Source organism: Molossus molossus, unplaced genomic scaffold (assembly GCF_014108415.1).
Source record: "Molossus molossus isolate mMolMol1 unplaced genomic scaffold, mMolMol1.p scaffold_m16_p_2, whole genome shotgun sequence".
NCBI lineage: Eukaryota > Metazoa > Chordata > Mammalia > Chiroptera > Molossidae > Molossus > Molossus molossus.
This window is the reverse complement of record NW_023425355.1, coordinates 136,004,167-136,027,526: the sequence shown is the minus strand read 5'-3', so window position 1 is coordinate 136,027,526 and position 23,360 is coordinate 136,004,167. Positions and strand designations below refer to the sequence as shown.

The 23,360-nt window shown below is 36.6% G+C and overlaps 1 protein-coding gene across 5 annotated transcripts in view; it reads left to right on the top strand.

Annotated features, from left to right (window-relative positions):
* Positions 1–23,360, top strand: part of CDKL5 (cyclin dependent kinase like 5) — a 179,781-nt gene that overhangs the window by 66,860 nt on the left and 89,561 nt on the right. For all 5 annotated transcript variants that reach the window (XM_036270966.1, XM_036270962.1, XM_036270965.1 and 2 more), the window contains exons 2-3: positions 4,058–4,287; positions 7,407–7,441. In XM_036270966.1, coding sequence (XP_036126859.1) covers positions 4,224–4,287; positions 7,407–7,441 — 99 coding nt within the window. In that variant the 5' untranslated portion in view covers positions 4,058–4,223. The remainder of the gene's footprint in view (positions 1–4,057; positions 4,288–7,406; positions 7,442–23,360) is intronic.

The following is a 23,360-nucleotide window of genomic DNA, read 5'->3' as shown; positions in this document are numbered from 1 at the left end:
TTTTGAGATAAGTCATATACCATTATTGGGAGAGAGGGGAATAATTACGTTTCCTGGGTGTTCTTCCAAATCAGTCATAGAAAATGAAAGAATGATTCCTTCTCAAGCACTTTGAGCATCTTTTACCTGGAAAGTGACTGACTTAGATTTTCATATGGGTGACTCCTTTTTTTTTTTTTTTTTTAATCCTCACCCAGGATAGTTTTCTATTTATCTTCAGGTAGAGTGAGAGGGAGAGAGAAACATCACCACGAGAGGGACACATCTACTGGTTGCCTCCTGCACCACTCCGACCAGGGCTGGGGACTAACCGCAACCAAGGTACATGCCCTTTGCTGGAATCGAACCCGGGACTCATTGGTCCACGGGCCGATGCTCTACCGCTGAACCAAATCTGCCAGGGCAGGGACTCCTTGTTACTGATATTTCACCTCAGATGTCACCTTTTTAGAGAGGCCTCTCTGAGTAATTACTCCTTCTTTCTCCCTTCATAACATGTATCAGTATCTGATGATAATCTTGTATTTTTTCCTCCCTCAGCAAAATGTAAAGCTCCATGAGGGCAATGACCTTGCCCAACTTGTTCACCACTGTCCTGTGTGTCTTATTTATCCACTTCCTGAAATATGTTAGGCAGTGAGTAATTATTTGTTTAATAAATGAATGAATAGAATAAATATCAATTTCTTCTGAAATTGTGACATCCTAGTCTCTAAATGTCACAGTCATCCTTTTAAAATTTGTGATATTATTAAAATTTTCTAAAATATAATGCCTGCTTTCTCTTGCCTTTTTTCAAAAAACATTTTTTGTAAATGTTGACTGAAAAATCAGATAATAAGAATCTGACCTAAAGTAAATGTTAGAGTGAAAAAGAAATATTTAGGACTAGGTACAACTGTGACTTTCTTGTTATATATTGAACTGAAACGAAGTTAGTGTGGCTGGAGTGAAGCAAGCCAATGGAGAGATTGGTGGGAGATGATGTCAGAGGAGGGCAGGTTAAGGCCTTGTAGCTTATGTGGACTTGGACTTTCACTCTTAATCATGAGGGAGGCCTTTGGGGAGTTTTGAGCAGAGAAGTAACATGATTTGACTTAATCACTAAAGACTTCTGTGAAAAGAACAGACTGAATTCGGGGGAGGTGAGAGTGGAGCTGTAGGGATATTTAAGTAAGTAGCGTCTGCTGCTGGGCTCTCACATTAGTTCCATGGGCTAATCTGTCTGCATCTGTGCCAGGAGCATACTGTCTTAACTTCTATAGCTCAGTTCTAACCCTCAATATATTTGGAAGGGGGCATACTGCCAGATCCTGCCCTCAAGGCTGAGCCTCCTTACTTTTTTTATTCAGTGGACTGTGGACTGTACTTGGAACTCTGCTCTTTCACGTATATTTTAGAATTAGCTTCTCTTAATTTCTCAGAAAACACTGGGATTTTGATTGGAATTCCATTGACTGTATAGGTTAATATGGAGGGTATTGATTCTTCCTAGCTTAAAATTGGGAAAACTCCATTTATTTAGGTCATCTTTATATATATATATATTTGAATAGAGGCCTTGGATATCTTTTATGTTAAATCCTAAGCCACTATTTTTGTTGTAAATGTGGTTTTAAAACAATTATATTTTGTCTATTGTTGATGTTTATAAATACAGTTAATATTTATATATTAAATTTACATTCAGTTACCTTGCCAACACTTATAATTCTAATAATTTGTAAATTCCTCTATCTAGACAATAGAATTTTCTATGTAGACAATAATATCTGTAAATACTATTTTGTTTCCCTCTCTCCTATCTTATATATTTTACTCATTTATTTATTTTTTCTTATTTTACTGAGCTGGCTAGAACCCACCAGGATAATGTTAACAATAATGTTAATAAGTATTCATTGTAGGACATCTCATCAGATTCTTAATTTTTAAAGGGACTATGTCTAATATTTCACATTTAAGAATGATGTAGGTTTTTGTTAGATACTTTTATCAGGATATGATCATTTTAAAAGCATTTAATTATGCATATTACTCTTTAGAGAGCTTGTCTCAGTTTTCAGTCCTACCATCAGTGTGCTAGCTATAGGCATCATGTTGTACATTATATCCCTAAGACTTATTTATTTTTAAATTTTTAAATTTATTTTTGTTACTGATGTTTCTCCTTTTTACCCCATTGACACCCTCCTCCCAATCCCCCCCCCCCGTCCTTTCCCCAGCATTGTTGTCTATGTCCATAGTTACACATACATGCATATAAGTTCTGTGGTTTATTTTTTTGCTCCCCCCAACCTCCTCTTCTGAGGTTTTTGGGACTTATTTTTTAACTAGAAGTTTGTACCTTTTGACCACCTTCACCTATTTCTTTATTTCTTAAAACAAGATCATTGTTTTGCATAACTACTATACTGTTGTCAAAATAAAATGATCATTGATACAATATTATTATATAATCTGTAGACATTTAAATTTTGTCAGTTACCCTTCATAGCAAAAAAAAAAAAAAAAAAAAAGTTCTTGTCCAGAATCCAGTCCAGGAGCATGTATTATATTTAGTTTTCATGACTCTTAATTTTCTTTTCTGGAACACTTAGTCATTCTTTTTCTTTCATGACATAGACATTTTTAAAGAATACAGGCCGGTTATTTAGTAGAGTGTCCGTAGTAGTTTGGGCTTGTCTGCTGTTGTCTCTGGTTAGATTTAGGTTTTACCTTTTTAGAAGGAATACCACAGGAGTATGTTGTGACGCATCCTATCAGAAGGCATATGGTGTTGACTTGTCCTATTACTAGCGATGTTAACTTTGATTGCTTAAGGTAGTATCTGGCAGGATTTGTCACTATGAACTTACTATTTTTCCTTTGTAATTGATAAGTATCTTATAGGGAGCTACTTTGAGACTAGATAATATCCTGTTTTCCATCAAACTTTCAACCACTGGTTTTATCATGTATTGATATTTACCTGAAATAATTATAGCCAGGGCCTTGCCAAATGGTGATTTTTCTAATTTCTTCACCAGTTTTTTTTTTTTTCTTTATTGATTTTAGAGAGAGAGGAAGGGAGAGGGAAAGAGAGATAGAAACTCTGATGAGAGAGAAAATCGATTGGCTGCCTCCTGCACGCTCCCCACTGAGGATTTGGCCCATAACCTGGGCATATGCCCTGACTGGTAATCGAACCAGTCTATGCTCAACCATTGAGCCACACAGGCTGGGCTTCACCAAATTTATTATTTGGAATTATACTCTAAGAAAGACCTTTTTCTTCTCCCCCATTTATTTATGGTGCATTTCCCCCCCTATGGATTATATTGTGCTACTATTTTTATTTTGTTGCTCAACTATTCCTCATTTGACCAGCTTGAGACTCTTCAAGCTGACTCCTGTGTCCTTTAGACATGCCCCTATTATTTTTTGAGTATTTCCTTACTTTCTGCTATAGCCTGAAAATCAGCCATTTCTCCAAGTGACTCTGGTTCCTTTTATTGGTGTATTAGCTATGCTCGTGGATACTGAAGTGTCATTGCTTTCAGGCCCCTTCAACAGACAGAGATAAGAAATAGATATGTGTATGTATATTTATGTATATTTACACACACATTTATATTTATTTCTACATCTCTCTATGTTAAGAATTGAGTTTATATGGTTAACTCTAATTTCAAGCCTTCCCCCTTTTCATATTTGTAACTTCCTTTTATGAGAAGGGACCAAGCTCATTATCTACAATATATATACTTACTTGGCTCAATCCTAGAATAGACATAAATAAGTCTTATGTCTCTGTGGAAATAAATATCTAAGTAGAGTATAATATGTGTTTATATTTATTTTTGTCTTAGCTAGAGGAATGTATGTTGTTAAAATATTGTTTTCAAGAGTTACCTAGGGTTAATTCTTTTTCCCCTGGCCCCCTTTAGTGTGTTTATGTTACTCATTTCAAATACAGTTAGGTGCATTTGTTCATTTGTGTTTCATTTTGGGTTCTTTCCTTCTGTGATTATTTCTGAGATATAAACTTATGGCTTTTAATTGTTTGTTCTTTCAGGGAATCATTTAATATTTCACATTAGAAGAAATATGTGAAAGTTCCTGCCAACCTGTGAGAATTTCTTCCTTCGGCCATTTTTTGTTCTACTTACTGGACAACTTTTTCAGAATTTCTTTTTTGATGCCATGTTCTGTGGCTCGCATCAAAAGAGGAGTTTGTCTTCATGAAGATTCCTAACATTGGTAATGTGATGAATAAATTTGAGATCCTTGGGGTTGTAGGTGAAGGTAAGTTTTGCATTCCTTGAGTTTCGAGCAATGTACAATTATACCGACCACCAAGATAATTAATAACTCCGGTCCTATTCATTTAATCTGTCAATTTAGATATGGGCCTAAGAGTAAGATATTTAAAATATACTCTCAACAATATAGATAATAATAAAAATAAAATAATATTACTCTCAAGTATTGGGTCCTATTCTCCAGTTGAAAGTTAACATTTTAAAACCCTTTAAAGTTTAATAAATCAGGGATATCTTGAGGCTGCCTTCATTCCTTTCTTTTCATTGGGAATCATGGTTTCTTTAGTCAGTAATTTTTTTGGTTACATTTTATATCAGCTAGGCTTATGGTGAATAACTTAAGTTAAATTTTACTTACTGAATGGTGAATAAATGAATAAATAACTTCTATTTGTCTTTGGGAATAAAAAAACACATTTTATAAATTCTGAGGCATATAATTTAGTCATATTGTAATATCTTTGAAATCAGATGTATGTTATAATCAGTAGCATGTCATGGTTTAATTGGCAACATTTTTCCTTTCCAAGTAGTACATAGAATTATAATCAATGACATCATTATGAGAAGAAATATGATCATTCATTTTTCATATGTCTTCCTGATTTTTCATTTTTAGTAGGTTTTGCTTTTTATTTAAAGATAACTTCATGGAAATTTTGATAAATTATTCTGTTAAAGGGATAAGCGACTATAATTATGGTTTCTTAGCAGTTATATCTTTAAAGCAAATGTTATAGAAATTTCATATTTCAGAATTTTCAAATAAATTTTGAGTTTCAAAAGAAGTTTTAAAAATTTACCAATGTGAACAGCAAAGTTGTTGTAGATTTAATTTTAAGTTGTCAAATTCTTTTCAAATAAATTAAAACAGAGTCTAATCATTGGGTATTTGCTTCGAAGTCTTCAAAACTGTATCAAGAGAATGGATCCTTCTTTCTTTACCAGTCGGCTCCTTTCCTTTTCTTCATTGATAATTAATTGTAAAAATAAATTTATTCTCCATACCTTATCTACTATCTGTTTTATAATAGCTGCTTTTTTGGATTATTTATTGTTGTTTTTTCACAAGTATTATAATTAGAGACTTATGCAATAAACTACTGACTGGAGAAGGTTACCTCACAGGATATAACAGGGTTGGAATGTTCCAGATTCTGGGCCTAAATTTTCTGGATCATAACCTTGTTTTTCTTTGTATACCTGTACGTTACCATCTTCTCAGGGATTGGCTCAGATTAACTAAAACTACCAGACTGGTCCTGGCCATTGTGGCTCAGTTGGTTAAGCATTGTCCCAAGCACCAAAAGGTTGCGGGTTCGATCTCTGGTCAGGGGTCTTGAGGGAGGCAGCTGATTTATGTTTCTCTCTCAGATCAGTGTTTTTTTCTCTCTCTCCCCACCCCTTCCTATAAATATATACATACGTACATACATACTACCAGACTGTTAAATAAATCAGAATATGTCAGTTTAAGTTGTAGTCAGAACCATCATTGCTATGTTTTTTTCCTTTGTAAACTGTGTCAGTTGCTTTTTTGGCTAAGAAATGTGTGTGTGTGTGTGTGTGTGTGTGTGTGTGTATAATTAAAAACTGTCAAGTAAACTACATTCCTGTAGCTTAGTGCATTTTTACCCCATAGTAAAACTGGCATGAGGATTGGATGATTGTCTATGATTGTGGAGCTAAGTTGGATGACTATAATGGCTGGTCCCATCCTAACTATGATAGTAAGGTTCATTCATCTCCACCAAATTGGGAGAGACTTGTTCTGGTTCCCTAGACTTTGTTGGAGAGACAGTTCCCAATTTCATGTCCCTAAAGTTTCCTTCTCATAAATACATGAGGTTTTGCCTGTCTGTTAATGTCAGTGTTCTTGACATTTCTACAAACCTGTTATCATACAATACCTTTTGATTCTCCTAATTAGATTTTTATAATATAACTTTAACCTCAGTCTTCCGGGTACCTTGCTGTCAACTCTGTGTTCTGCCTCTAAAGAAGTAGTTTATTGGCTAGATAGACCCAAAGGTAGGATTGAAGTAACACAAAAGGTAGTGATGAATCTCATAGAAATATGTCAAACAAAGTGGGAATGTGTGGCTATAAATGACCAGAGATTCTTGGACTGCTTGTGGGGCTTATACTATTTTCCAATCAGGAAAAACATTCCAGTATCCTAGAAGAGGACTGAAATGTCTCCTACGATAGATAACATATTTGGTAGGCTCTGTGCTTGAGCTTACTATTAGGAAATCATTAGCTCTTAAATTTTAAATTTCCTAGAATCTCTTGAATTAATTTTCATTTATTCCTAAAAATTTTTGTGCCTAAATCATGTCTCCAGTATATTTTAAGCTTAAATTAAAAAAAAAAAATGTCTTAAGTGAACTTTAAAAAGAGAAACCTTTTGTCTGGCCAGTATGGCTCAGTGGTTGAGCATCGACCAATGCAACAAGAAGTCGCCAGTCTGATTCCTGGTCAGGACACATGCCCAGGTTGTGGGCCCGATCCCGTGGGGGACATGGAGGAGGCGGCCAATGGATGTTCTCTCTCACTGATGTTTCTGTCTGTTTCTCTCTCTCACTTCCTCTCTCTCTAAAACCAATAAAGGGAAAAAGTTTAAAACAAATAAATAAATAAAAAGAGAAACCTTTAAAGATACATGTTGAGGCCCTGGCACAGGTGGCTCAGTTGGTTGCAATGTTGTCCCTTACACCAAAAGACTGTGGGTTCGATTCCTGGTTGGGGTGTGTGCTGGAGGCAGCCGATTGATGCTTCTCTCTTACATCGATGTTTCTTTCTCTCTTTCTCAAAACCAATAAAACATATCCTCGGATGAGGATAAAAAATAAAATAAAATAGAAATACATGTTGAGGAAGTGGGTTGCTTATACTCTTGGTTTACTAAAGATATATATAATAAATATCCATGCTCTCTTTGTATGTGGCTCATTGCATTATCACTGTGGAATATTGTCATTTTAGGAATAATTATTATAATATAATACTGATAAACAGTGTAAGTATAATAGAACTTTGATGTTTACAAGAGCCATAGTTGGTATACTGCTCCTAACTCTTTATTTCTTTTTATTATAGGAGCCTATGGAGTTGTACTTAAATGCAGACACAAGGCAAGTACAAGAAGAAAATATCTTATGTGTTTAACTGTTTTGAAGCTAATGGAATGTTCTATGCATGTGGGCATATAATTAAAACTGTCTGATTATAATGATGATGCTTGTTGAGTAGAATTAATATGTGAACCCAGAGAAAGAAGACTACTTTGAGACAAGCTTTATCATGATTAGGTAGTCATTAGTTCTTTGCAATCTCGTGTTGTTTTGTCAGCTGACCTATGTATAGGTGAAAAGCTGCCTAATGGGAAGCAAAGAGGTTGTAGAGAAGAAGTCAAGGTGGTGATGAATTTATGTTCAGGTACTTAAGAGCAATGAGGAATTTTATTCAGTCATTATTTTTCATGTAGACCCAATAACTTAGAATGTTTGATGGATCTGAATCCAGATATTGAAGGGTATAGTGGATAGTATTTGATTATAAAATAGGGCTTGGGATAATAGTGTATGGTTATGATTATTGGTTATAGTTGATCACCCTTGAACAGCCTTGAAATGAATCATGTTATATAAATTATTTAACTCTGACAATAATCACCATTTATTCAGGTAAGTTATTTCAAGTGTCCATAGCTGTTACTCAGTGGTGAGCGTGTTTTACTCAGAGACTAACTTTTAGATGGTAAGTGTTCTAATATCGAATCATTACATTGTACACCTGAAACTAATATAATGTTAAATGTCAATAATACCTCAGTTTAAAAAAATATGGTAAGTGTTGAAGCTATAACAATTTTGACCTTATCTAAGCTCTCCTTCTGCCTTTTATGTAAAAAAAAATTTTATTAGTTTAATATATTGTTTTTATCTTTCCATATATCTGGTTTACTTGTTTGTTAGAATATGCTTGTTACCTGTAGTAAGAAGTAGTTTGCACCGCACCTGTTGGTGCCAGCAAGATGGGCCCAGAGTGAAAGTGGATGAGAACAGGCATCTCTGCTGTTGGGAAACCAAATGTAAATATGAACTTTAATTCCTAGTGGCTATGTGTAGAGTAGAACTTTGAGTTATAAGGATGAGTAAACCATAGTTTTCTTAACCTTGTATGGCTTATGGTTTGTCTGAAGAGATACTTTGAAAAATGAGATTGCATCTAAAAATCTCTCTTTTTACTGCCCTTCACTAAATGGAGGACTCGCAGACCAGCTCTTTAAATATTGTTGTTTTTTTTCCTTTTATGCATCTAAAAAGATATCACTGGGTAGAACATTTAAAGCATAATTAGCGCCTAATTCAGAGTAATAAAAACTCATTTTAGAATCTGCAACTGTTTAGTCATTGGACTTGTTATAGTATATTCTTTTTTCAGCCAGGTCAGACCTTTAAATTTTTACCCCACTACCCAAAAATAGAGAATTTGATGCTTTTGGTAAGATTTACCCTTTAAGATCAAACAAATGGATTACCATGAAATTGCATGTTATAGGTAAAAATGGATATAATCCTTTCTGTTGCACCATTATATATAAAATAATCATGCTCATGTATTTTGCATACCTTTATTTGTTTATTTTAATTTTATTTTATTATGAGCTTCTCTCCCCCAACAGGAGTAATTTTATCTTTACTGTTTAAAGTATTACAGATGTTCCCTCCTTCCCCCCCCATTTTAGAAATTTAATAAAATCCTTATAAATTATATGATTACTTATGCATAGGTGTGTGTGTGATCACTTATGCATAAATTTGTTATCTTTATGAGTGGGTTGGCTCTATAAATATAATTAAATAATTCCTAGCATATTATATATTTGAGCAATTATGAAAGAAAGTTACTGTTTTAATCTGTGTACTGTTGCAAGAAATTTAAAGGACTTGTTTATAAAAAGATGTATCTTACCTTTTGTGAACACAATAAATGTTGGTCTATTCCAGGCCAAAGGCCATACTTCTTAGTTTACTGAAATAGATTCTGCCCATTTAAAAAAGAATGTAACTGTACTCTCTTTTTGACAGCTTCTGTTTATTGTTATATATACACATTGGCATGTATATGACAACTCTTAGCAGTGACCGTTCAGCTATTTATGGTGCTTTACGACTGCTCGCATTTGGAAGATGTTCTGGTTTGGACCTTTACTCTGCAGATAATATATTGCTGATTTATTTTAAACTTTGCATGTCTGCTTTGAAGTGCCTGTGAGAGGGGAGGCATGTTTTACAGCACACTTTTTCTTTGCAGAAGCCCAAAGAGATCATCCTTACTATAAAGTAGGGAGAATGGAATGGAGTTGATATAGAGAGATGAGTTTAGAGAGAAGAGGGTCGTGCAGCCAAATAGAGGTTGGAGGGCAGTGTGGTTGAGCCTAGGACAGGGAAGTGCTGGTTCATGTAGTTCCTTTCCTGTGGCTGGGGTTGACTTAAGAGAAGTTTCTGTTTGTTGTGAAGTAGTAAGTGCCATATGCTCTTGAGATAGCTAGTTATACAAAGCCATGAACTCTCCAGTATTGGGTACAGCCTATCCGTGTTCAATTAATGATAAAGTTGACTTAAATTACAGAACCCCGAGTGAAGGACACTGCAGAGAACTGTTGCTGAGTAGCAGGTCCCTATGGACAGATTAAAGATTATCCCAAGGATTTGTGGCAAACTGGAAAAGCATTGGTATCATTTATCTGACTGAAAAACTTATAAAGGGTGTATAAGTTTGGGAGAAGAAATAATGAGCTTGACTTTCATAATACAGAATAAAATGGCACAGAATATCAATCCTGACATTAATAAATACCACATATTAAGCATTTACCACGTGCTAGGCACTCTACTAGATGTTTTACATTTAATCCCCACAACGACCCTACTCTTATTTCCATTTTTCAGGGGACGAAACTGAAAAATGAGAGGTTATGTCATAGAGAGGTTATGTAACAGGGCCAATATTACGCAGCTGAAAAAGTGGCTTTGATCTGACTTCAGAAATAGCTAACTTGAGCATGAGATGGAACTGTGAAATGATTTGAACCTTCCAAGAGGGAACACAGAGCAGAGTAAGGGCAGGTTTAAAATGGTCAGACTGAAAGGAGAGGGAGGCCAACTTCTTGAAAGCAAGGAAGAAAGGTTTTTTTAAAAATGGTATTCACCAACAGTGTAAAAATCCATATAAAGATCTATGATGATTGAAGGGGTGACCAGATAGAGCCATTTCATGTAACGGTGCCATTTATTAGTGGACTCTTTAAGTGAAATGGTACATTGAGTGCCAAATTGTAAGAGGTTAAGAGAGAAAACATGGATGAAATCTGGATTGTGTAATTTTCCCCTTCGAGATTTAAAAGATTGAGATTAAGAGTAGGAAGAATAGATGTAATGAAATACTCACTAGTTCAGTACTACTTTTACCTCATTCTACTAAAAGGCATTCTTGGGTCGTTTGCTATTACTTAATAGTCACAATTTGTTTTTTGCTATAAGCCTTCATTTTTAGCGAGCATTCTACATTTTGAATTAGTGATTCCTTTTTTCTTTTTCAGATTAATTTTGTTTTTCCAACAAAAAGCTAACTGATGATTTGGTTACTTTTTTAAAGCAATATTTTAAGATGAAGAAAAGTCACTGAACCATCACCAATTTAACAGATTATTTATAGTCTGCCATCTCAAACCACAGTTATTTTCTAAAACAAAATAAACTTCTACTTTTTCAGTTTTCTCTATAGTAAATAAAACTAATGTTTTTTTTTTAATTTCTAGGTTTAGGTTTTACATGTGATTTGTGTTTTTAAAGTGAAGCTTAGAGTCAACAATGAGAAACTGAATATATGAGATTAATTAGATCATTTACTTTGTTGTTACTTTCATTCTTATTTCAGTATTGATTATTTTGTCATAAACATTTTTTAAGTAATTACTCTCTCCTAAATGGCATTAATTTACTGTAGGTTATAATGATTAATGAGATGCCAATGTTAAACTGGACTTAATTAAGGTCAGGAACAAAAATGGTAGGAATCATTTATTGGGGAACACATCTTCTGTTACCTCTTACACAAGTACTCATATAGAACCATATTTCTGTGTAGTTTCCTCCCTTGACCTGGGTTTTGTTGCTGATCCAGTTAATTGTAGAACAGTCTCTGGAACATTACAGAAGCCTCACCAAAATCATCCTTTTTTGTATTATAATATTTTGTATTTTCAATTCTGCTAGTCTGTCGATATAGGAAAAACAGCCTATATTTCTGTTGTCTTCTTATCAGTAAAAGAATGATGGCTTCTGTGTTAATTTCTGGGAGAGTGACTTCTTTAGGGAACTAGCAGAATTTTGTTTTTTTGCAGGCTTCCTGGTTGCCTTTATCCTCATCATCCTAATCTGGATTTGTTTTGTTGTTTTTTTGGTTTTTAGTAAATAGGGTAAGGGAATGGTCATATTAGAAATAGCCAGTATTAGCTCTGCGTGCACTGTCTACGCAGAAGACTTTACCTCATTCATCCTTCTTACAGTGACTCAGTTTCTAAATGATCATATCCCCACTTGCCACCCAATCTAGAGGATGAGGTGGCTGGAGTACTAGATGGACTTTAAAATCCCCTTTTCTGCTAATCATAAAAACATAATTAGTTCAAAGAAGAGAACATTATTTCTACACCTTCTTAAGAGGAGTACTTTCATTAGTCTTCGATAATGTCTGTGTTTAAGAGATTTATATTAGCTTATTTTGTTGTTATTAATCCTCACCTGAGGATATTTTTTCCATTGATTTTAGATAGAGTGGAAGGGAAGGAAGGAGGGTGGGGGGGGGAGAGAGAGAGAGAGAGAGAGACAAAGACAGAGACAGACATTGATGTGAGCAAGACACATCGATTGGTTGCCTCCTGCATGACCCAGACCAGGTCCGTGGATCAAACCTGCAACCCAGGTATGCACCCTTGACTGGGAATCGAACCTGAGACCCTTTGATCCTCGGGCTAACACTCTTAACTGCTGAGCCAAACTGGCCAGGGCTATATTAGCTTTTCTTTTTTTTATCCTCACCTCAGGACATTTCTTCATTTTTTTTTTTTTTCAGATAGAGTGGGAGGGAGAGCGAGGAAGAAAGAGAGAGAGAGAGACAGAGAGAGACATCGATGTGAAAGGAACACATCGAGTGGCTGCCACCCGCACAACCCAACCAGGGCTGGGGACAAACTGCAACAGAGGTACGTGCCCTTAGCGGGAACCAAACCCGGGTCTCTCTGGACCGCAGGCCGACGCTCTAACAGCTGAGCCAAACTGGCCAGGGCTATATTACCTTTTCAATGTGACTTCTTTTCCAAAAGTTTAGGAGCAAAACTGAGTATGAATCATTTTTCAACATAAGCCTGAAATATCTGCAGGGTTGGCAAAAGTAGGTTTAAAGTTGTTTATATGGAAAATAATACAATAATTAATAAATAATAATACAAGAATAAACTGTTTCACATACTCACAACTGTAAGCCTACTCGTATTCACTGATAATATAAGAAAAGGAACTGATCAACAAATGTCCATATAGTGGGTGCTTTTGTTGAAATTAGAGACTAGAATGTAGTGCGTGGTGATCAGTTTCTACAAAAAAGTAACCCAACCCTGAAATACTATGAGAAGCTATACAATGCTTTTGAGCTTTACTATGTCTTAATTTAAAGTTTGTTTCATACGTTAAAGCATTTTAATTTAAAAAATCAAACTAAACATCATTTTCTACCTCTTATGCTTAATATACTGTGTTCAAGGCATGGCATTATAAAATAAAATTCAAATAAATATCTATTTAAAAAAATCTATTGAGCCCTGGCCGGTTTGGCTCAGCGGTTAGAGCGTTGGCCTGCGGTCTGGAGAGACCCGGGTTCGGTTCCCGCTAAGGGCATGCACCTCGGTTGCAGTTTGTCCTCGGCCCTGGTTGGGTCATGTGAGTGGCAACCACTCGATGTGTCCCTTTCACATCGATGTTTCTCTTTCTCTCTCTCTCTCTCTCTCTCTCTCTCTCTCTCTCTCTCTCTCTCCTTCCCACTCTATCTGAACAAACTATCAAAAAAAAAAAATGTCCTCAGGTAAGAATAAAAAAAAAATCTATTGAGTGTCTACAAAATGTCAGGCATTCTGTTAGGCACTGGCTCTGCAAAAACCAGATGCAGTTCTTATTTTTGAGGAATGTAGTCTAGCATGTATAAATTAACGAGTACAAGATCATGTTTTTATTTGTCAAGAAGCTTACAATATAGTTTGGGAGAGAGAAATTTGAGAAAAGATTGTAGTTGAAATGATAGTGTGAAACCTTTCCCATTTTTAAAATAAATTCTCCACTAAAGCCTGCTTAGGAACAAACACTTTTCACTAATAAAGAAAAACACCTTTCCTTATTCTCTTTAAAATCATTTTGTTGATATCCACAAATAGCTTGCTGGGAGTGGGATTACTTTGAATCTGTAAATCAAATTGAGAAGAAATGGCCCTGGCCAGTTTGACTCAGCGGTTAGAGTGAGTGTTGGCCCTCGGACTGAAGGGTCACAGGTTTGATTCCCATTCAGGGGCACGTATCTGGGTTGCAGGTTCTATCCAAGGCCCCTGTCTGGGTTGTCACCAGTCTGGGTTGTACGGGAGGTAACCAATTGATGTGTCTCTTTTACATCAATATTTCTCTCTCTCCCTTTCCTTTTCCCTTCCTCCCTCCCTCCTTCCCCCTCCCTCTCTCCCTTTCTTCCTTCCGCTCTCTCTCAATATCAATGGAAAAATATCCTCGGATGAGGGTTAACAAAAGAGAGAGAGAGAGAGAGAGAAAGAAAAGAATCAATATCTTAATAATATTGAGTCTTTTGATCCATGAACACAGAATATCTCTTCCTTTATTTAGATCTTTGATTTCTTTCAAGAGTTATGTAGTTTTTTGTTTTGGTTTTTGCATGCAGATCTTGCAAATATTTTGTTAGATGTATACCTAAATACTTCTTTTTCTTTTGGTGATAATGTAAATGGTATTGTATTTTTAATTTTAAATTCTAATTGTTCATTGACTTTTGTATATTAACCTTGTATTGGGTGACCTTGCTAGAATTGCTTATTAGTTCCAGGAGTTTTTGTTTTGTAGATTTGGGGGGATTTTCTTCATAGACAATCATGCCATCTACAAACAAAATAGTTTTATTTCTCCTTTCCCAATACATTTATTTCCTTTTCTTGCCTTATTGTATTTATGACCTCCAATACAATATTGAATACAAGTGGTGAGAGGGTACATCCTTGTCTTGTTTCTGAGCTTAGTGGGAAGACATGTAGTTTGTCATCATCAAGTATGATGTTAGAAGATGGCAGCGTAGGTAAATGTGGTTCTCGTCTCCTCTCACAACCACATCAAAATTACAACTAAACTACAGAACTACCATCATTCAAAACCACCTAAAATTGAGCTGAATAGAAGTCCTACAACTATGAAATTAAAGAAGAAGCCACATTGAGAAGGGCAGAAGTACTGACCAGCTGGACCCATACCAGTATGTGGTGGATAAAAAGCAGGAGGGATACCTCAGCTGTGAAGGTTCTTCCTGAAGAGTGATGGGTCTCTGTCACACACCAGGCCCCCTAGCTCAGGGTTCCAGTGCCAGGAAGAAAAGTCCCCATAACTTCTGGCTGTAAAAGCCAGTAGGAGTTGAGTCTCAGGGAGGCTGAGGCTGCTGGAGCCCCAGGCAGTTCCTGGTAAAGGGCCCACACATGAACTTACTCAGACTCACTCCCTCTGAGATCTAGCATGGGGGAGGCAGCTTGAAAGGCACCAGAGACATATGGGGAATAATTGAGTTTGGCATCGGGGCAAGAGCTGGAGAGGCAGCTTTCTCCCAGACAGATGTGCTAGACTTGCTGGTGAAAGCGGTTGTTTCTTTGGTGAGCCCTTCCCCCATGGGCCGGCAGATGGCCACTATATCTGGGACTCCAGCAACCTGGCTCACACTGTTTGCCTCACCCTGAGGCCCTGTTCAACCCAGCTTTCAGGTCCATCCAAGCTCTTTCCAGTGCCTTTACCATAGGATTGGATTGGCTTGGCTCCTGCTTTAGATTTTCCTAAATTCTCTGAAACAAGCAGCATACCTCTCGCTAAGTGGCTCCAGGCCTGACACCAGAAGCAGCCAGCCTTGGTTCACAACTTGGCTTTGTCTGGGCACCTCCAAACGTAGCACAAGAAGCAGGTCACTTTGTAGCTTATGCCTAGTGGCCCCAGGTAGGTCACAGGCAGTGGCTGTCCTTGCCCAAGAGCCAGCACTCACAGTGGACAGCTTCAGACCACATTGAAGCACTACCACCCAACCACCTCCATAAGTGACACACTCAAGGAGTGGACTCAGTGGGTGCTAGAGCCCTGCTGAAGTAAGCCTTACTGTGTGTGGTGGGCCCCAGCACAGCTGATCTTCCAAGGTAGTCAGAGGTCATTAGTGGTCAGTGAGCACAGCCAGACCTTGCAGCTGATCAGTCTGAGTAAATCCCTCCCATTGATGTGCCAACAGCAATCAAGACTCAATTACGGCAGAAGGATATGCAGTCCAAACAAGGGGTGCACTTAAAGGGAACAGCTGAGGTGATCAGAGAGGCTGTGTCATTGGACCCTACAGGACACCTACTACAATAGGCCACCCTACGAAGCCTAGGAGACACAGCAACTCTACCTAATACATAGAAACAAACACAGAGAAGCAGCCAAAATGAGAAGACAAATGTGTCCCAAATGAAAGAACAGAACAAAACTCCAGGGGAAAAAAAAATCAATGAAATGGAGATAAGCAAACTAACAGATGCAGAGTTCAAAGCACTGGTTATAAGAATCCTCAAGGAACTTAGTGAGGACCTCAAAGAGCATAAAAAAGAAGTCAGAAATGAAGGATGCTCTAACTAAAATAAAGAATAATTTACAGGGAATCTATAGTAGAGTAGGTGAAGGCAAGAAGCAAATCATCAATTTGGAATATGAGGAATATCAGAAAAGCAAAAAGAAAAAATAACATCCCCCCCCCTCAAAAATAAATTAGAATAGTGTAAGGAGTCTCTGAGACAACTTCAAGCATACCAATACTCACATCAGGAGGATGTGAGTAGTAGAAGAGAGAGTAAGAAATTGAAAACCTATTTTAAAAAATGACAGAAAACTTCCCTAACTTGGTGAAGGAAACAGACATACAAGTCCAAGAAGCACAGAGTCCCAAACAAGATGAACCCCAAGAGGCCTACACCAAAACACATCATCATCAAAATGCAAAAGGTTCAAGACAAAGAGAGAATCTTAAAAGCAGCAAGAGAAAAGCAGTTATCTACAAGGGAGCTCCCATAAGACTGTCAGCTGATTTCTCAAAAGAAACTTTGCAGGCCAGAGGGAGTGGTAAATATTCAAAGTGATGGAAAGCGAGGAACTACAACCAAGATTACTCTGTCCTGCAAAGCTATCATTTAGAATCGATGGACATATAGTTTCCCAGACAAAAAGCTGAAGGAGTTCATTACCACCAAAGCAGTATTATATGAAATGTTGAAGAGTCTTCTTGAAGAAAAAGAAGATAAAAAATATGAACAGTAAAATGGCAATAAATACATATCTATTTACGATTGAATCTACAGACAAAATGAACAAGCAGAACAGAAACAGACTTATAGATACAGAGAACTTTTTGATGGTTGCCAAATGGGAAATGGGTTGGGGGAATGGGCAAAAAAGGTGAAGGGAAGTACAAATTGGTTGTTAGACTGAGGGACCTCAAAGGGAAGGGGGTGGGGAGTGTGAAGAGATAAACCAAAGAACTTATATGCACATATGCATAACCAGTGGACACAGGCAATAATGTGGGTAAGGCAGGAGGTGGGCGGGAGCAGGGAGGAGGGGGTCAATGGGGAAAAAAGGAGGAACATCTATAATACATTCAACAATAAAGATAAGTTTTTAAAAATGTCAGCAATGGCAAAAGAGACAAAATTATCATATGCCCTCATATTTTCATTCAAATAACATTATATTAACATAACTATGAAAAGCATACTGAAATGGGGAAAAAAACAAATAAGCACAATTTAGGGCCTGTGTGGATAAACAGGAATTCACCTTCAAGACAGTTTCTTCCTAATAAAGTCTTGAGAAAAAGCATGATGTTAGTCGTGGTATATGTACATGTAGTAATAGAATAAACTACAGGACATCCACGCAAGAGTACTGTGCAGCTGAAAAAAATGAGGAAGACTTTTATAAACTAATAAGGAGTAATTTCCAGGGTAAACTTTTTAAAAAATATGTTTTTATTGATTTTTTTTTTTTTTTTTTTTTTTTAGAGAGAGAGAGGAAGGGGGAGGGATAAAAACATCCATGTGAGAGCAAAACATGGATCAGCTGCCCCCTGCACGCCCTCTACTGGGGATAGAACCCACAACCCAGGCATGTGCCCTGACCAGGAATCGAACTGGAACCTCTCAGTTCATGGGATGACGCTGAGCACACTGGCTGGGCATTTCAACTTTCTTTTGATTAGTGTTTCACATGGTATATCTTTCTTCATCCCTTTGCTTTTAACCTGTCTGTATCTTTCTATTTAAAGGATGTTTTAATCCACTCTGATATTTTCTTTCAATTGGTATATTTAGGCCATTCACATTTAAAGTGATTATAAATATATTTGGATTATATCAACCATGTTTGTAACTTCTGTTTTTGTTATACTTCTTAGTTTTGATTTTGTTTAATTTTTTTTTCTTTATTGATTTTATAGAGAAAGTAAGGGAGAGGGAGAGAGAGAGAAACATCGATGAGAGAGAACATCAATTGGCTGCCTCATACACATCGCCCACTGGGTATTTGGCCCACAACCTGGGCATATGCCTTGACCGGGAATTGAACCGGTGACCTCTTGGTGCATGGGTCAGATGCTCAACCACTGAGCCATACCAGCCGGGCTATACTTCTTGTTTTCAAACAGAAATAGTTCACTCTTTTTCTGCCTTCTCTGATTTTAATTGACCATTTTTATATGACTGTTTTCTCTCCTGTCTTATCACATCTATGGTATTTCTTTTATAAAAGTTTTTGGTTGTTGCTCTGGTGTTTTCAATATATGTTTACAACTTATCTAGGTCCATTGTCAGATAACTCTGTTCTGTGTTGGGTAATGCAGGTACCTTATACCAGAATTTTTTCACCTTCTTCCTCCCATCCCTTATAACATTGATGTCATTCATTATACTTATCCATATATATATATGCTCATCGAATACATTGTTACTATTATTACTTTGAACAATTATTAATTCAGCATAAGAAAAATAGATTTCATTTCACCTTTATTTATTCCTTCTCCAGTGCTCTTTTTTGCTTTGAGTAGATCTGACTTTCTGATGTACAGTTATCCCCCGCCACTTCGCGCTTCTACCTTCGCGGCTTCACTCTATCGCGGTTTTTTCAAATACTATACTATACTATACTATACTATACTATACTATACTATAGTTGAAAAAACCGCGATAGAGTGAAACCGCGAAGTCGAAGCGCGAAGTGGCGAGGGACAACTGGGTATGAATAAAGAATCCTACTTCATGGAAATTCATTTATCGCGGTAGAGTCTGGAACTGATTAACTGCGATAAACGAGGGCCGGCTGTATATCATTTTCTTTCTCTCTGAAGAACTTTTTAAAACAGTTGATACTATGCAGATCTATTGGTGACAGATTCTTTCAGTTTTTGTTTATATGAGAAAGTATTTCTCCTTCACTTTTGAAGGATAATTTTACTGAATGCTTCTGGGTTGTTTTTTTTCTTTCAATGCTAAGTATTTCAATTCATGGCTTCTGACAAGAAGTCAGATGTACTTCTTATCCTTGTTCTCTATATGTAAGGTATTTTTCCCTCTGGCTTTCATGATTTTCTCTTTGTGTTTGGTTATCAGCAGTTTGAATATGATGTGTTTAGGTGAAGATATTTTGGTATTTGTCGTGCTTGGTGTGCTCTGAGCTTCCCAGATGTGTGGTTTGGTGTCTATTATTAATTTTGGAAGATTCTCAGCCATTATGCCTTCAAATATTTCTTCTCCTTGGTCTCATTCTTCTCCTTCTGGTATTCCAGTAACACCTTTTGTAATTGTCCCACAGGTCTTGGATATTCTGTTCTGCTTTTTAAAAATTATTTTTTCTCTTTTCATTTTAGTTTGGGAATTTCTACTGACATATCTTTAAGTTTACTGATTCTTTCCTTGGCCATATCCAATCTACTAATGAGTCCATTAAAGGCATTATTCATTTTTTGTTATAGTGCTTTTGATTTCTAGCTTTGTCTTTTAATTCTTTGTTGGAGTTGTATATGCTTACATTATCTTGTATGTTGTCTACTTTTTCCATTAGAGTTCTTAACATAATAATCCTAGTGATTTTAAATTTCTTATCTGAAATTATCCCTGATAATTCCCAGATTTGTGCCATATCTGAGCCTGGTTCTGATGCTTGCTTTGTCCTTTTTTAATGTTTTGTTTTTTGTTGGTGGTGTTTTTTTTTGTTTTTTGTTTTTTTTACAAGCCAGATAGGATATATTGGCTAATAGGACCTGAGGTAAATGGTCCTTTAGTGTAAGGTTTTATGTTAATTTGGCTAGGTGCTGGGATATGTTTGTTGTTTGTTGTAGGTGTTGGTGCCAGAAGCTTCAGTTTCCTCTATTATCTACATTTTTTTCTTTATTTCCTCTCCTGTTGATTTTGGGTTTTCCTAATAACTCTTTTTTTAAATAGAGTCTGTTTCTTGCAACTATTTCACTTGTAATTCATTGTTACGGTACTGGGACCCTGGTGACATGGTGGTAGAGTGTAGGGAAGGAGAAGTGGGTCTAAGTATGGGCTTCAACCTTTATTTCTTAGCCTTCCCCTCTCACCCCCTTGCTTATAGGTGGAACACTATATGGGGTTATAGTTAGCTAATTTCCCCTCTCCCAGGACAACATATAAGGCTCTGGTAAATTTTACCTTGTAATGGGTTGGCCTTTGTTATCAGTAACATCCTGGGCTTATTTTAAAACTGTTACTTTCCCCCTGGGCATATTTCAAAATGGTTACTTTCCCCTTCCCCAAAAGGGAGAAGATTTTTATTAGATAGTCACCCAGGGTGCATTTCAAAATTGTTACTTTTCTTTTCCTCTCACCCAAAAGGGGAGGAGCTCATTCTTGGATCTTTACTGTCAGAACCTGGTAAGGTTCCTGGAGGTAACGCCACAAGAGTGTGGAGGTCCTTATAAGATTGGGCCCCCAGGAGTGCTTACTCACAAGCCTTTGTCAAAATTACTATTTAACTTTTCTTACTAGTGATTACTCTAGCACCTTGTGCTCCATGTAAGCTGATCTTAGATGTGAGTACATTTGCCTCTCTCCAGATTTCAGGAGTTCAGTTTGCCCTATGTCCTCAATTCTCTGATAAGCCTAGGAAAAGCTGTTGATTTTCAGTTCAGTTTTGTTGTTGTAAGGACAGGAATATGTAAGCACTTTATGTGTTGGAGCTGAAACCTGAAATATTACATTTATACTTTAAAGTTGGGAATATCTAGTCCAGTTTAAAATAATGTTCAGCAAGAGGCTTTAAGTTTCCTATGAACCATTTGCTTGGCTGAGATGACTCATTCTCAGTTATTTTCATCCCTTTGAATCTCAGATCTGTATATTTTCAAAGTGCTTAGTGAGAACTTTTTCAGAAAAAAATACATGAAAATCTTAAGCACTTCATGTATTTCTATAAAACACTAATAACTATCCTAAATTAACTAGAATTATTTATTTTCTCCAAGCACTATTTTTTTTTGTTTGTTTTATCAAATACTGTCTATAAACCATGCTAATGAACTTTTGCGGGTTATTTTCTTTAACCTTCACTTATTATTTTACTCCACTTATATTTGAAGAAGTAACTCAATTTTCTAAGGTGCTTTGAAGCCTCTGGAGACTTAAGCATTGAAAAACTAATGAGAATAAATGCTTAAGTCTTATGCTGCCAACAGTTTATCTTCGGTTAGCCTTGAAGAATATTGTAATTATAAACTATAGATCTTGGTGACTTTAGCTTAATAATGTTACTTTTAGAATCTTTGTGATAGAGTACAGTTTGGCTCAACTGTGTTACTAAAGCAACCAAGAAAGACTGTGTGTACTTTAAAGAATTATAATCTGATTACGTACTAAAAAAAAAAAATGCAGTTGGAGAGATTTCAGTTCTTATCTTTGGAGAACAGTTGTAACCAACCTTGGGAGATGGAGACATTTTAAATTACATTAACCATGCCCCTTTTGATGTTTCATTTTAAGTTTTATTTTTCTCACTGAATCTACTGTGAGGAACAGCCATTAGAACAAGAAACAAGAAGCTACATGGTATTTTATTTTATTTTATTTTATTTTATTTTATTTTATTTTATTTTATTTTATTTTATTTTATTTTATTTTATTTTATTTTATTTTATTTTAATTCTCACCCAAGGACATTTTTGCATTTATCTTCAGATAGAACGGGAGGGAGAGAGGGAAAAAGAGAGAGAGAAACATCGATGTGAGAGAGACACATCAAGTGGTTGCCACCCACATGACCCTGGTTCCCAACCGGGGCCAAATTGCAACCGAGGTACGTGCCCTTAGCGGAAACCGAACCCGGGACTCTCTGGTCCGCGGACTGATGCTCTAACCGCTGAGCCAAACATGCCAGGGCAGCTGCGTGGTATTTAAGATTGCTTATTAGTTGGCAAATTCATGTTATATTTATTTTCAGAAACATTTTCCTGATTTAATTTTTCTAATTGTTTAAAATGAATATCTTTGGGAATTAAAGATTATTTTGAAGTGGGAGAATTAAAATATTAAGTATTATGAATATCTTAGTATACTAAATAAAATTTGTTTAAAAATTGATGAGTTGGTGCTGTATTGAAAGAATTTGATTTAAAGTCGGTTTTTTGCCATGTAATAATTAGCTGCGATTCATTTCAGGGTAAGATCCGTTTGTCTTGTATAATCTGGATTTGAGGCAGAAAGCTTTACTTGACTTTTGCTTAGAGACATTTCTTAGGAAGAAATAGGGCTGTCGGGATGAAATAGAGAAAAAAGAGGCAGGTCTTTAGTAGTGGCACAGTTGTGTGTTACAGTAGGTTCTACCCACCCTCAACAGATTGGTGAGTGGTATCAGTTTTGCTCCTACTGAAATTAAAAAAAAAAAAAAAAAAAAGCTCTAGATATATTTTAATAGTATCCTAGAGGAAACCCACAAGAGTGAACACAGTATATCAGTATTTTTACTCTTAACCATAAAGTTTCCATGGGCTAACAATGCAACTGAAGCTAATGGTCCACATTCAATAAATATGTATTTAAATTGAGGCTCTGTTGGTAGGGACCTGACTTCCAATTCCCAGATGAAAAAGGAGCAGCAGCTCCTCTTTGTTGTTGTTGTTGTTGTTGTTGTTCTGATCTTGCTACTTCCTGCTAAGGAGGATGTCAACTCCCCTTGCAAAATGGTCCTTCATTAAAGACAGCATTCAGGACCACAGCACAGGTCTTGATCGCCTATTCCCCTCTCGACTCTCAGGACCAGTCCCATGATTCTTGACATCCTCTTTTACTTTCTGTCACCACCAAAACTCACTGGCTACACATTAGCATAGAATCCTTATCCCTGCACTGCTCTGTACATCCCTCAATAGCATCCTGTCCCCTGGAGCTCCCAAACTGCCATTAGTAATTTCTCTGTGGCCTCAATCCTGCTGCAGCTTCATAGTATACTCTGGCTTTCTGCCTCTGGGCTTCTTTGCTGCTGCCAAGCCAGTGCCTGAGGTGTAGCCCCCTCTAGCACCAGTCGCTACCTCTGCCTAACTACCTGTAACCATGCTGTGTGCTTTTGATCTCCTTGAGTACAGTGATTTCTTTCCTCTTCAATTTTTTGCCCATGCTGCTTCCTTCACATGCAGCAGTTTTACACTCTTTGC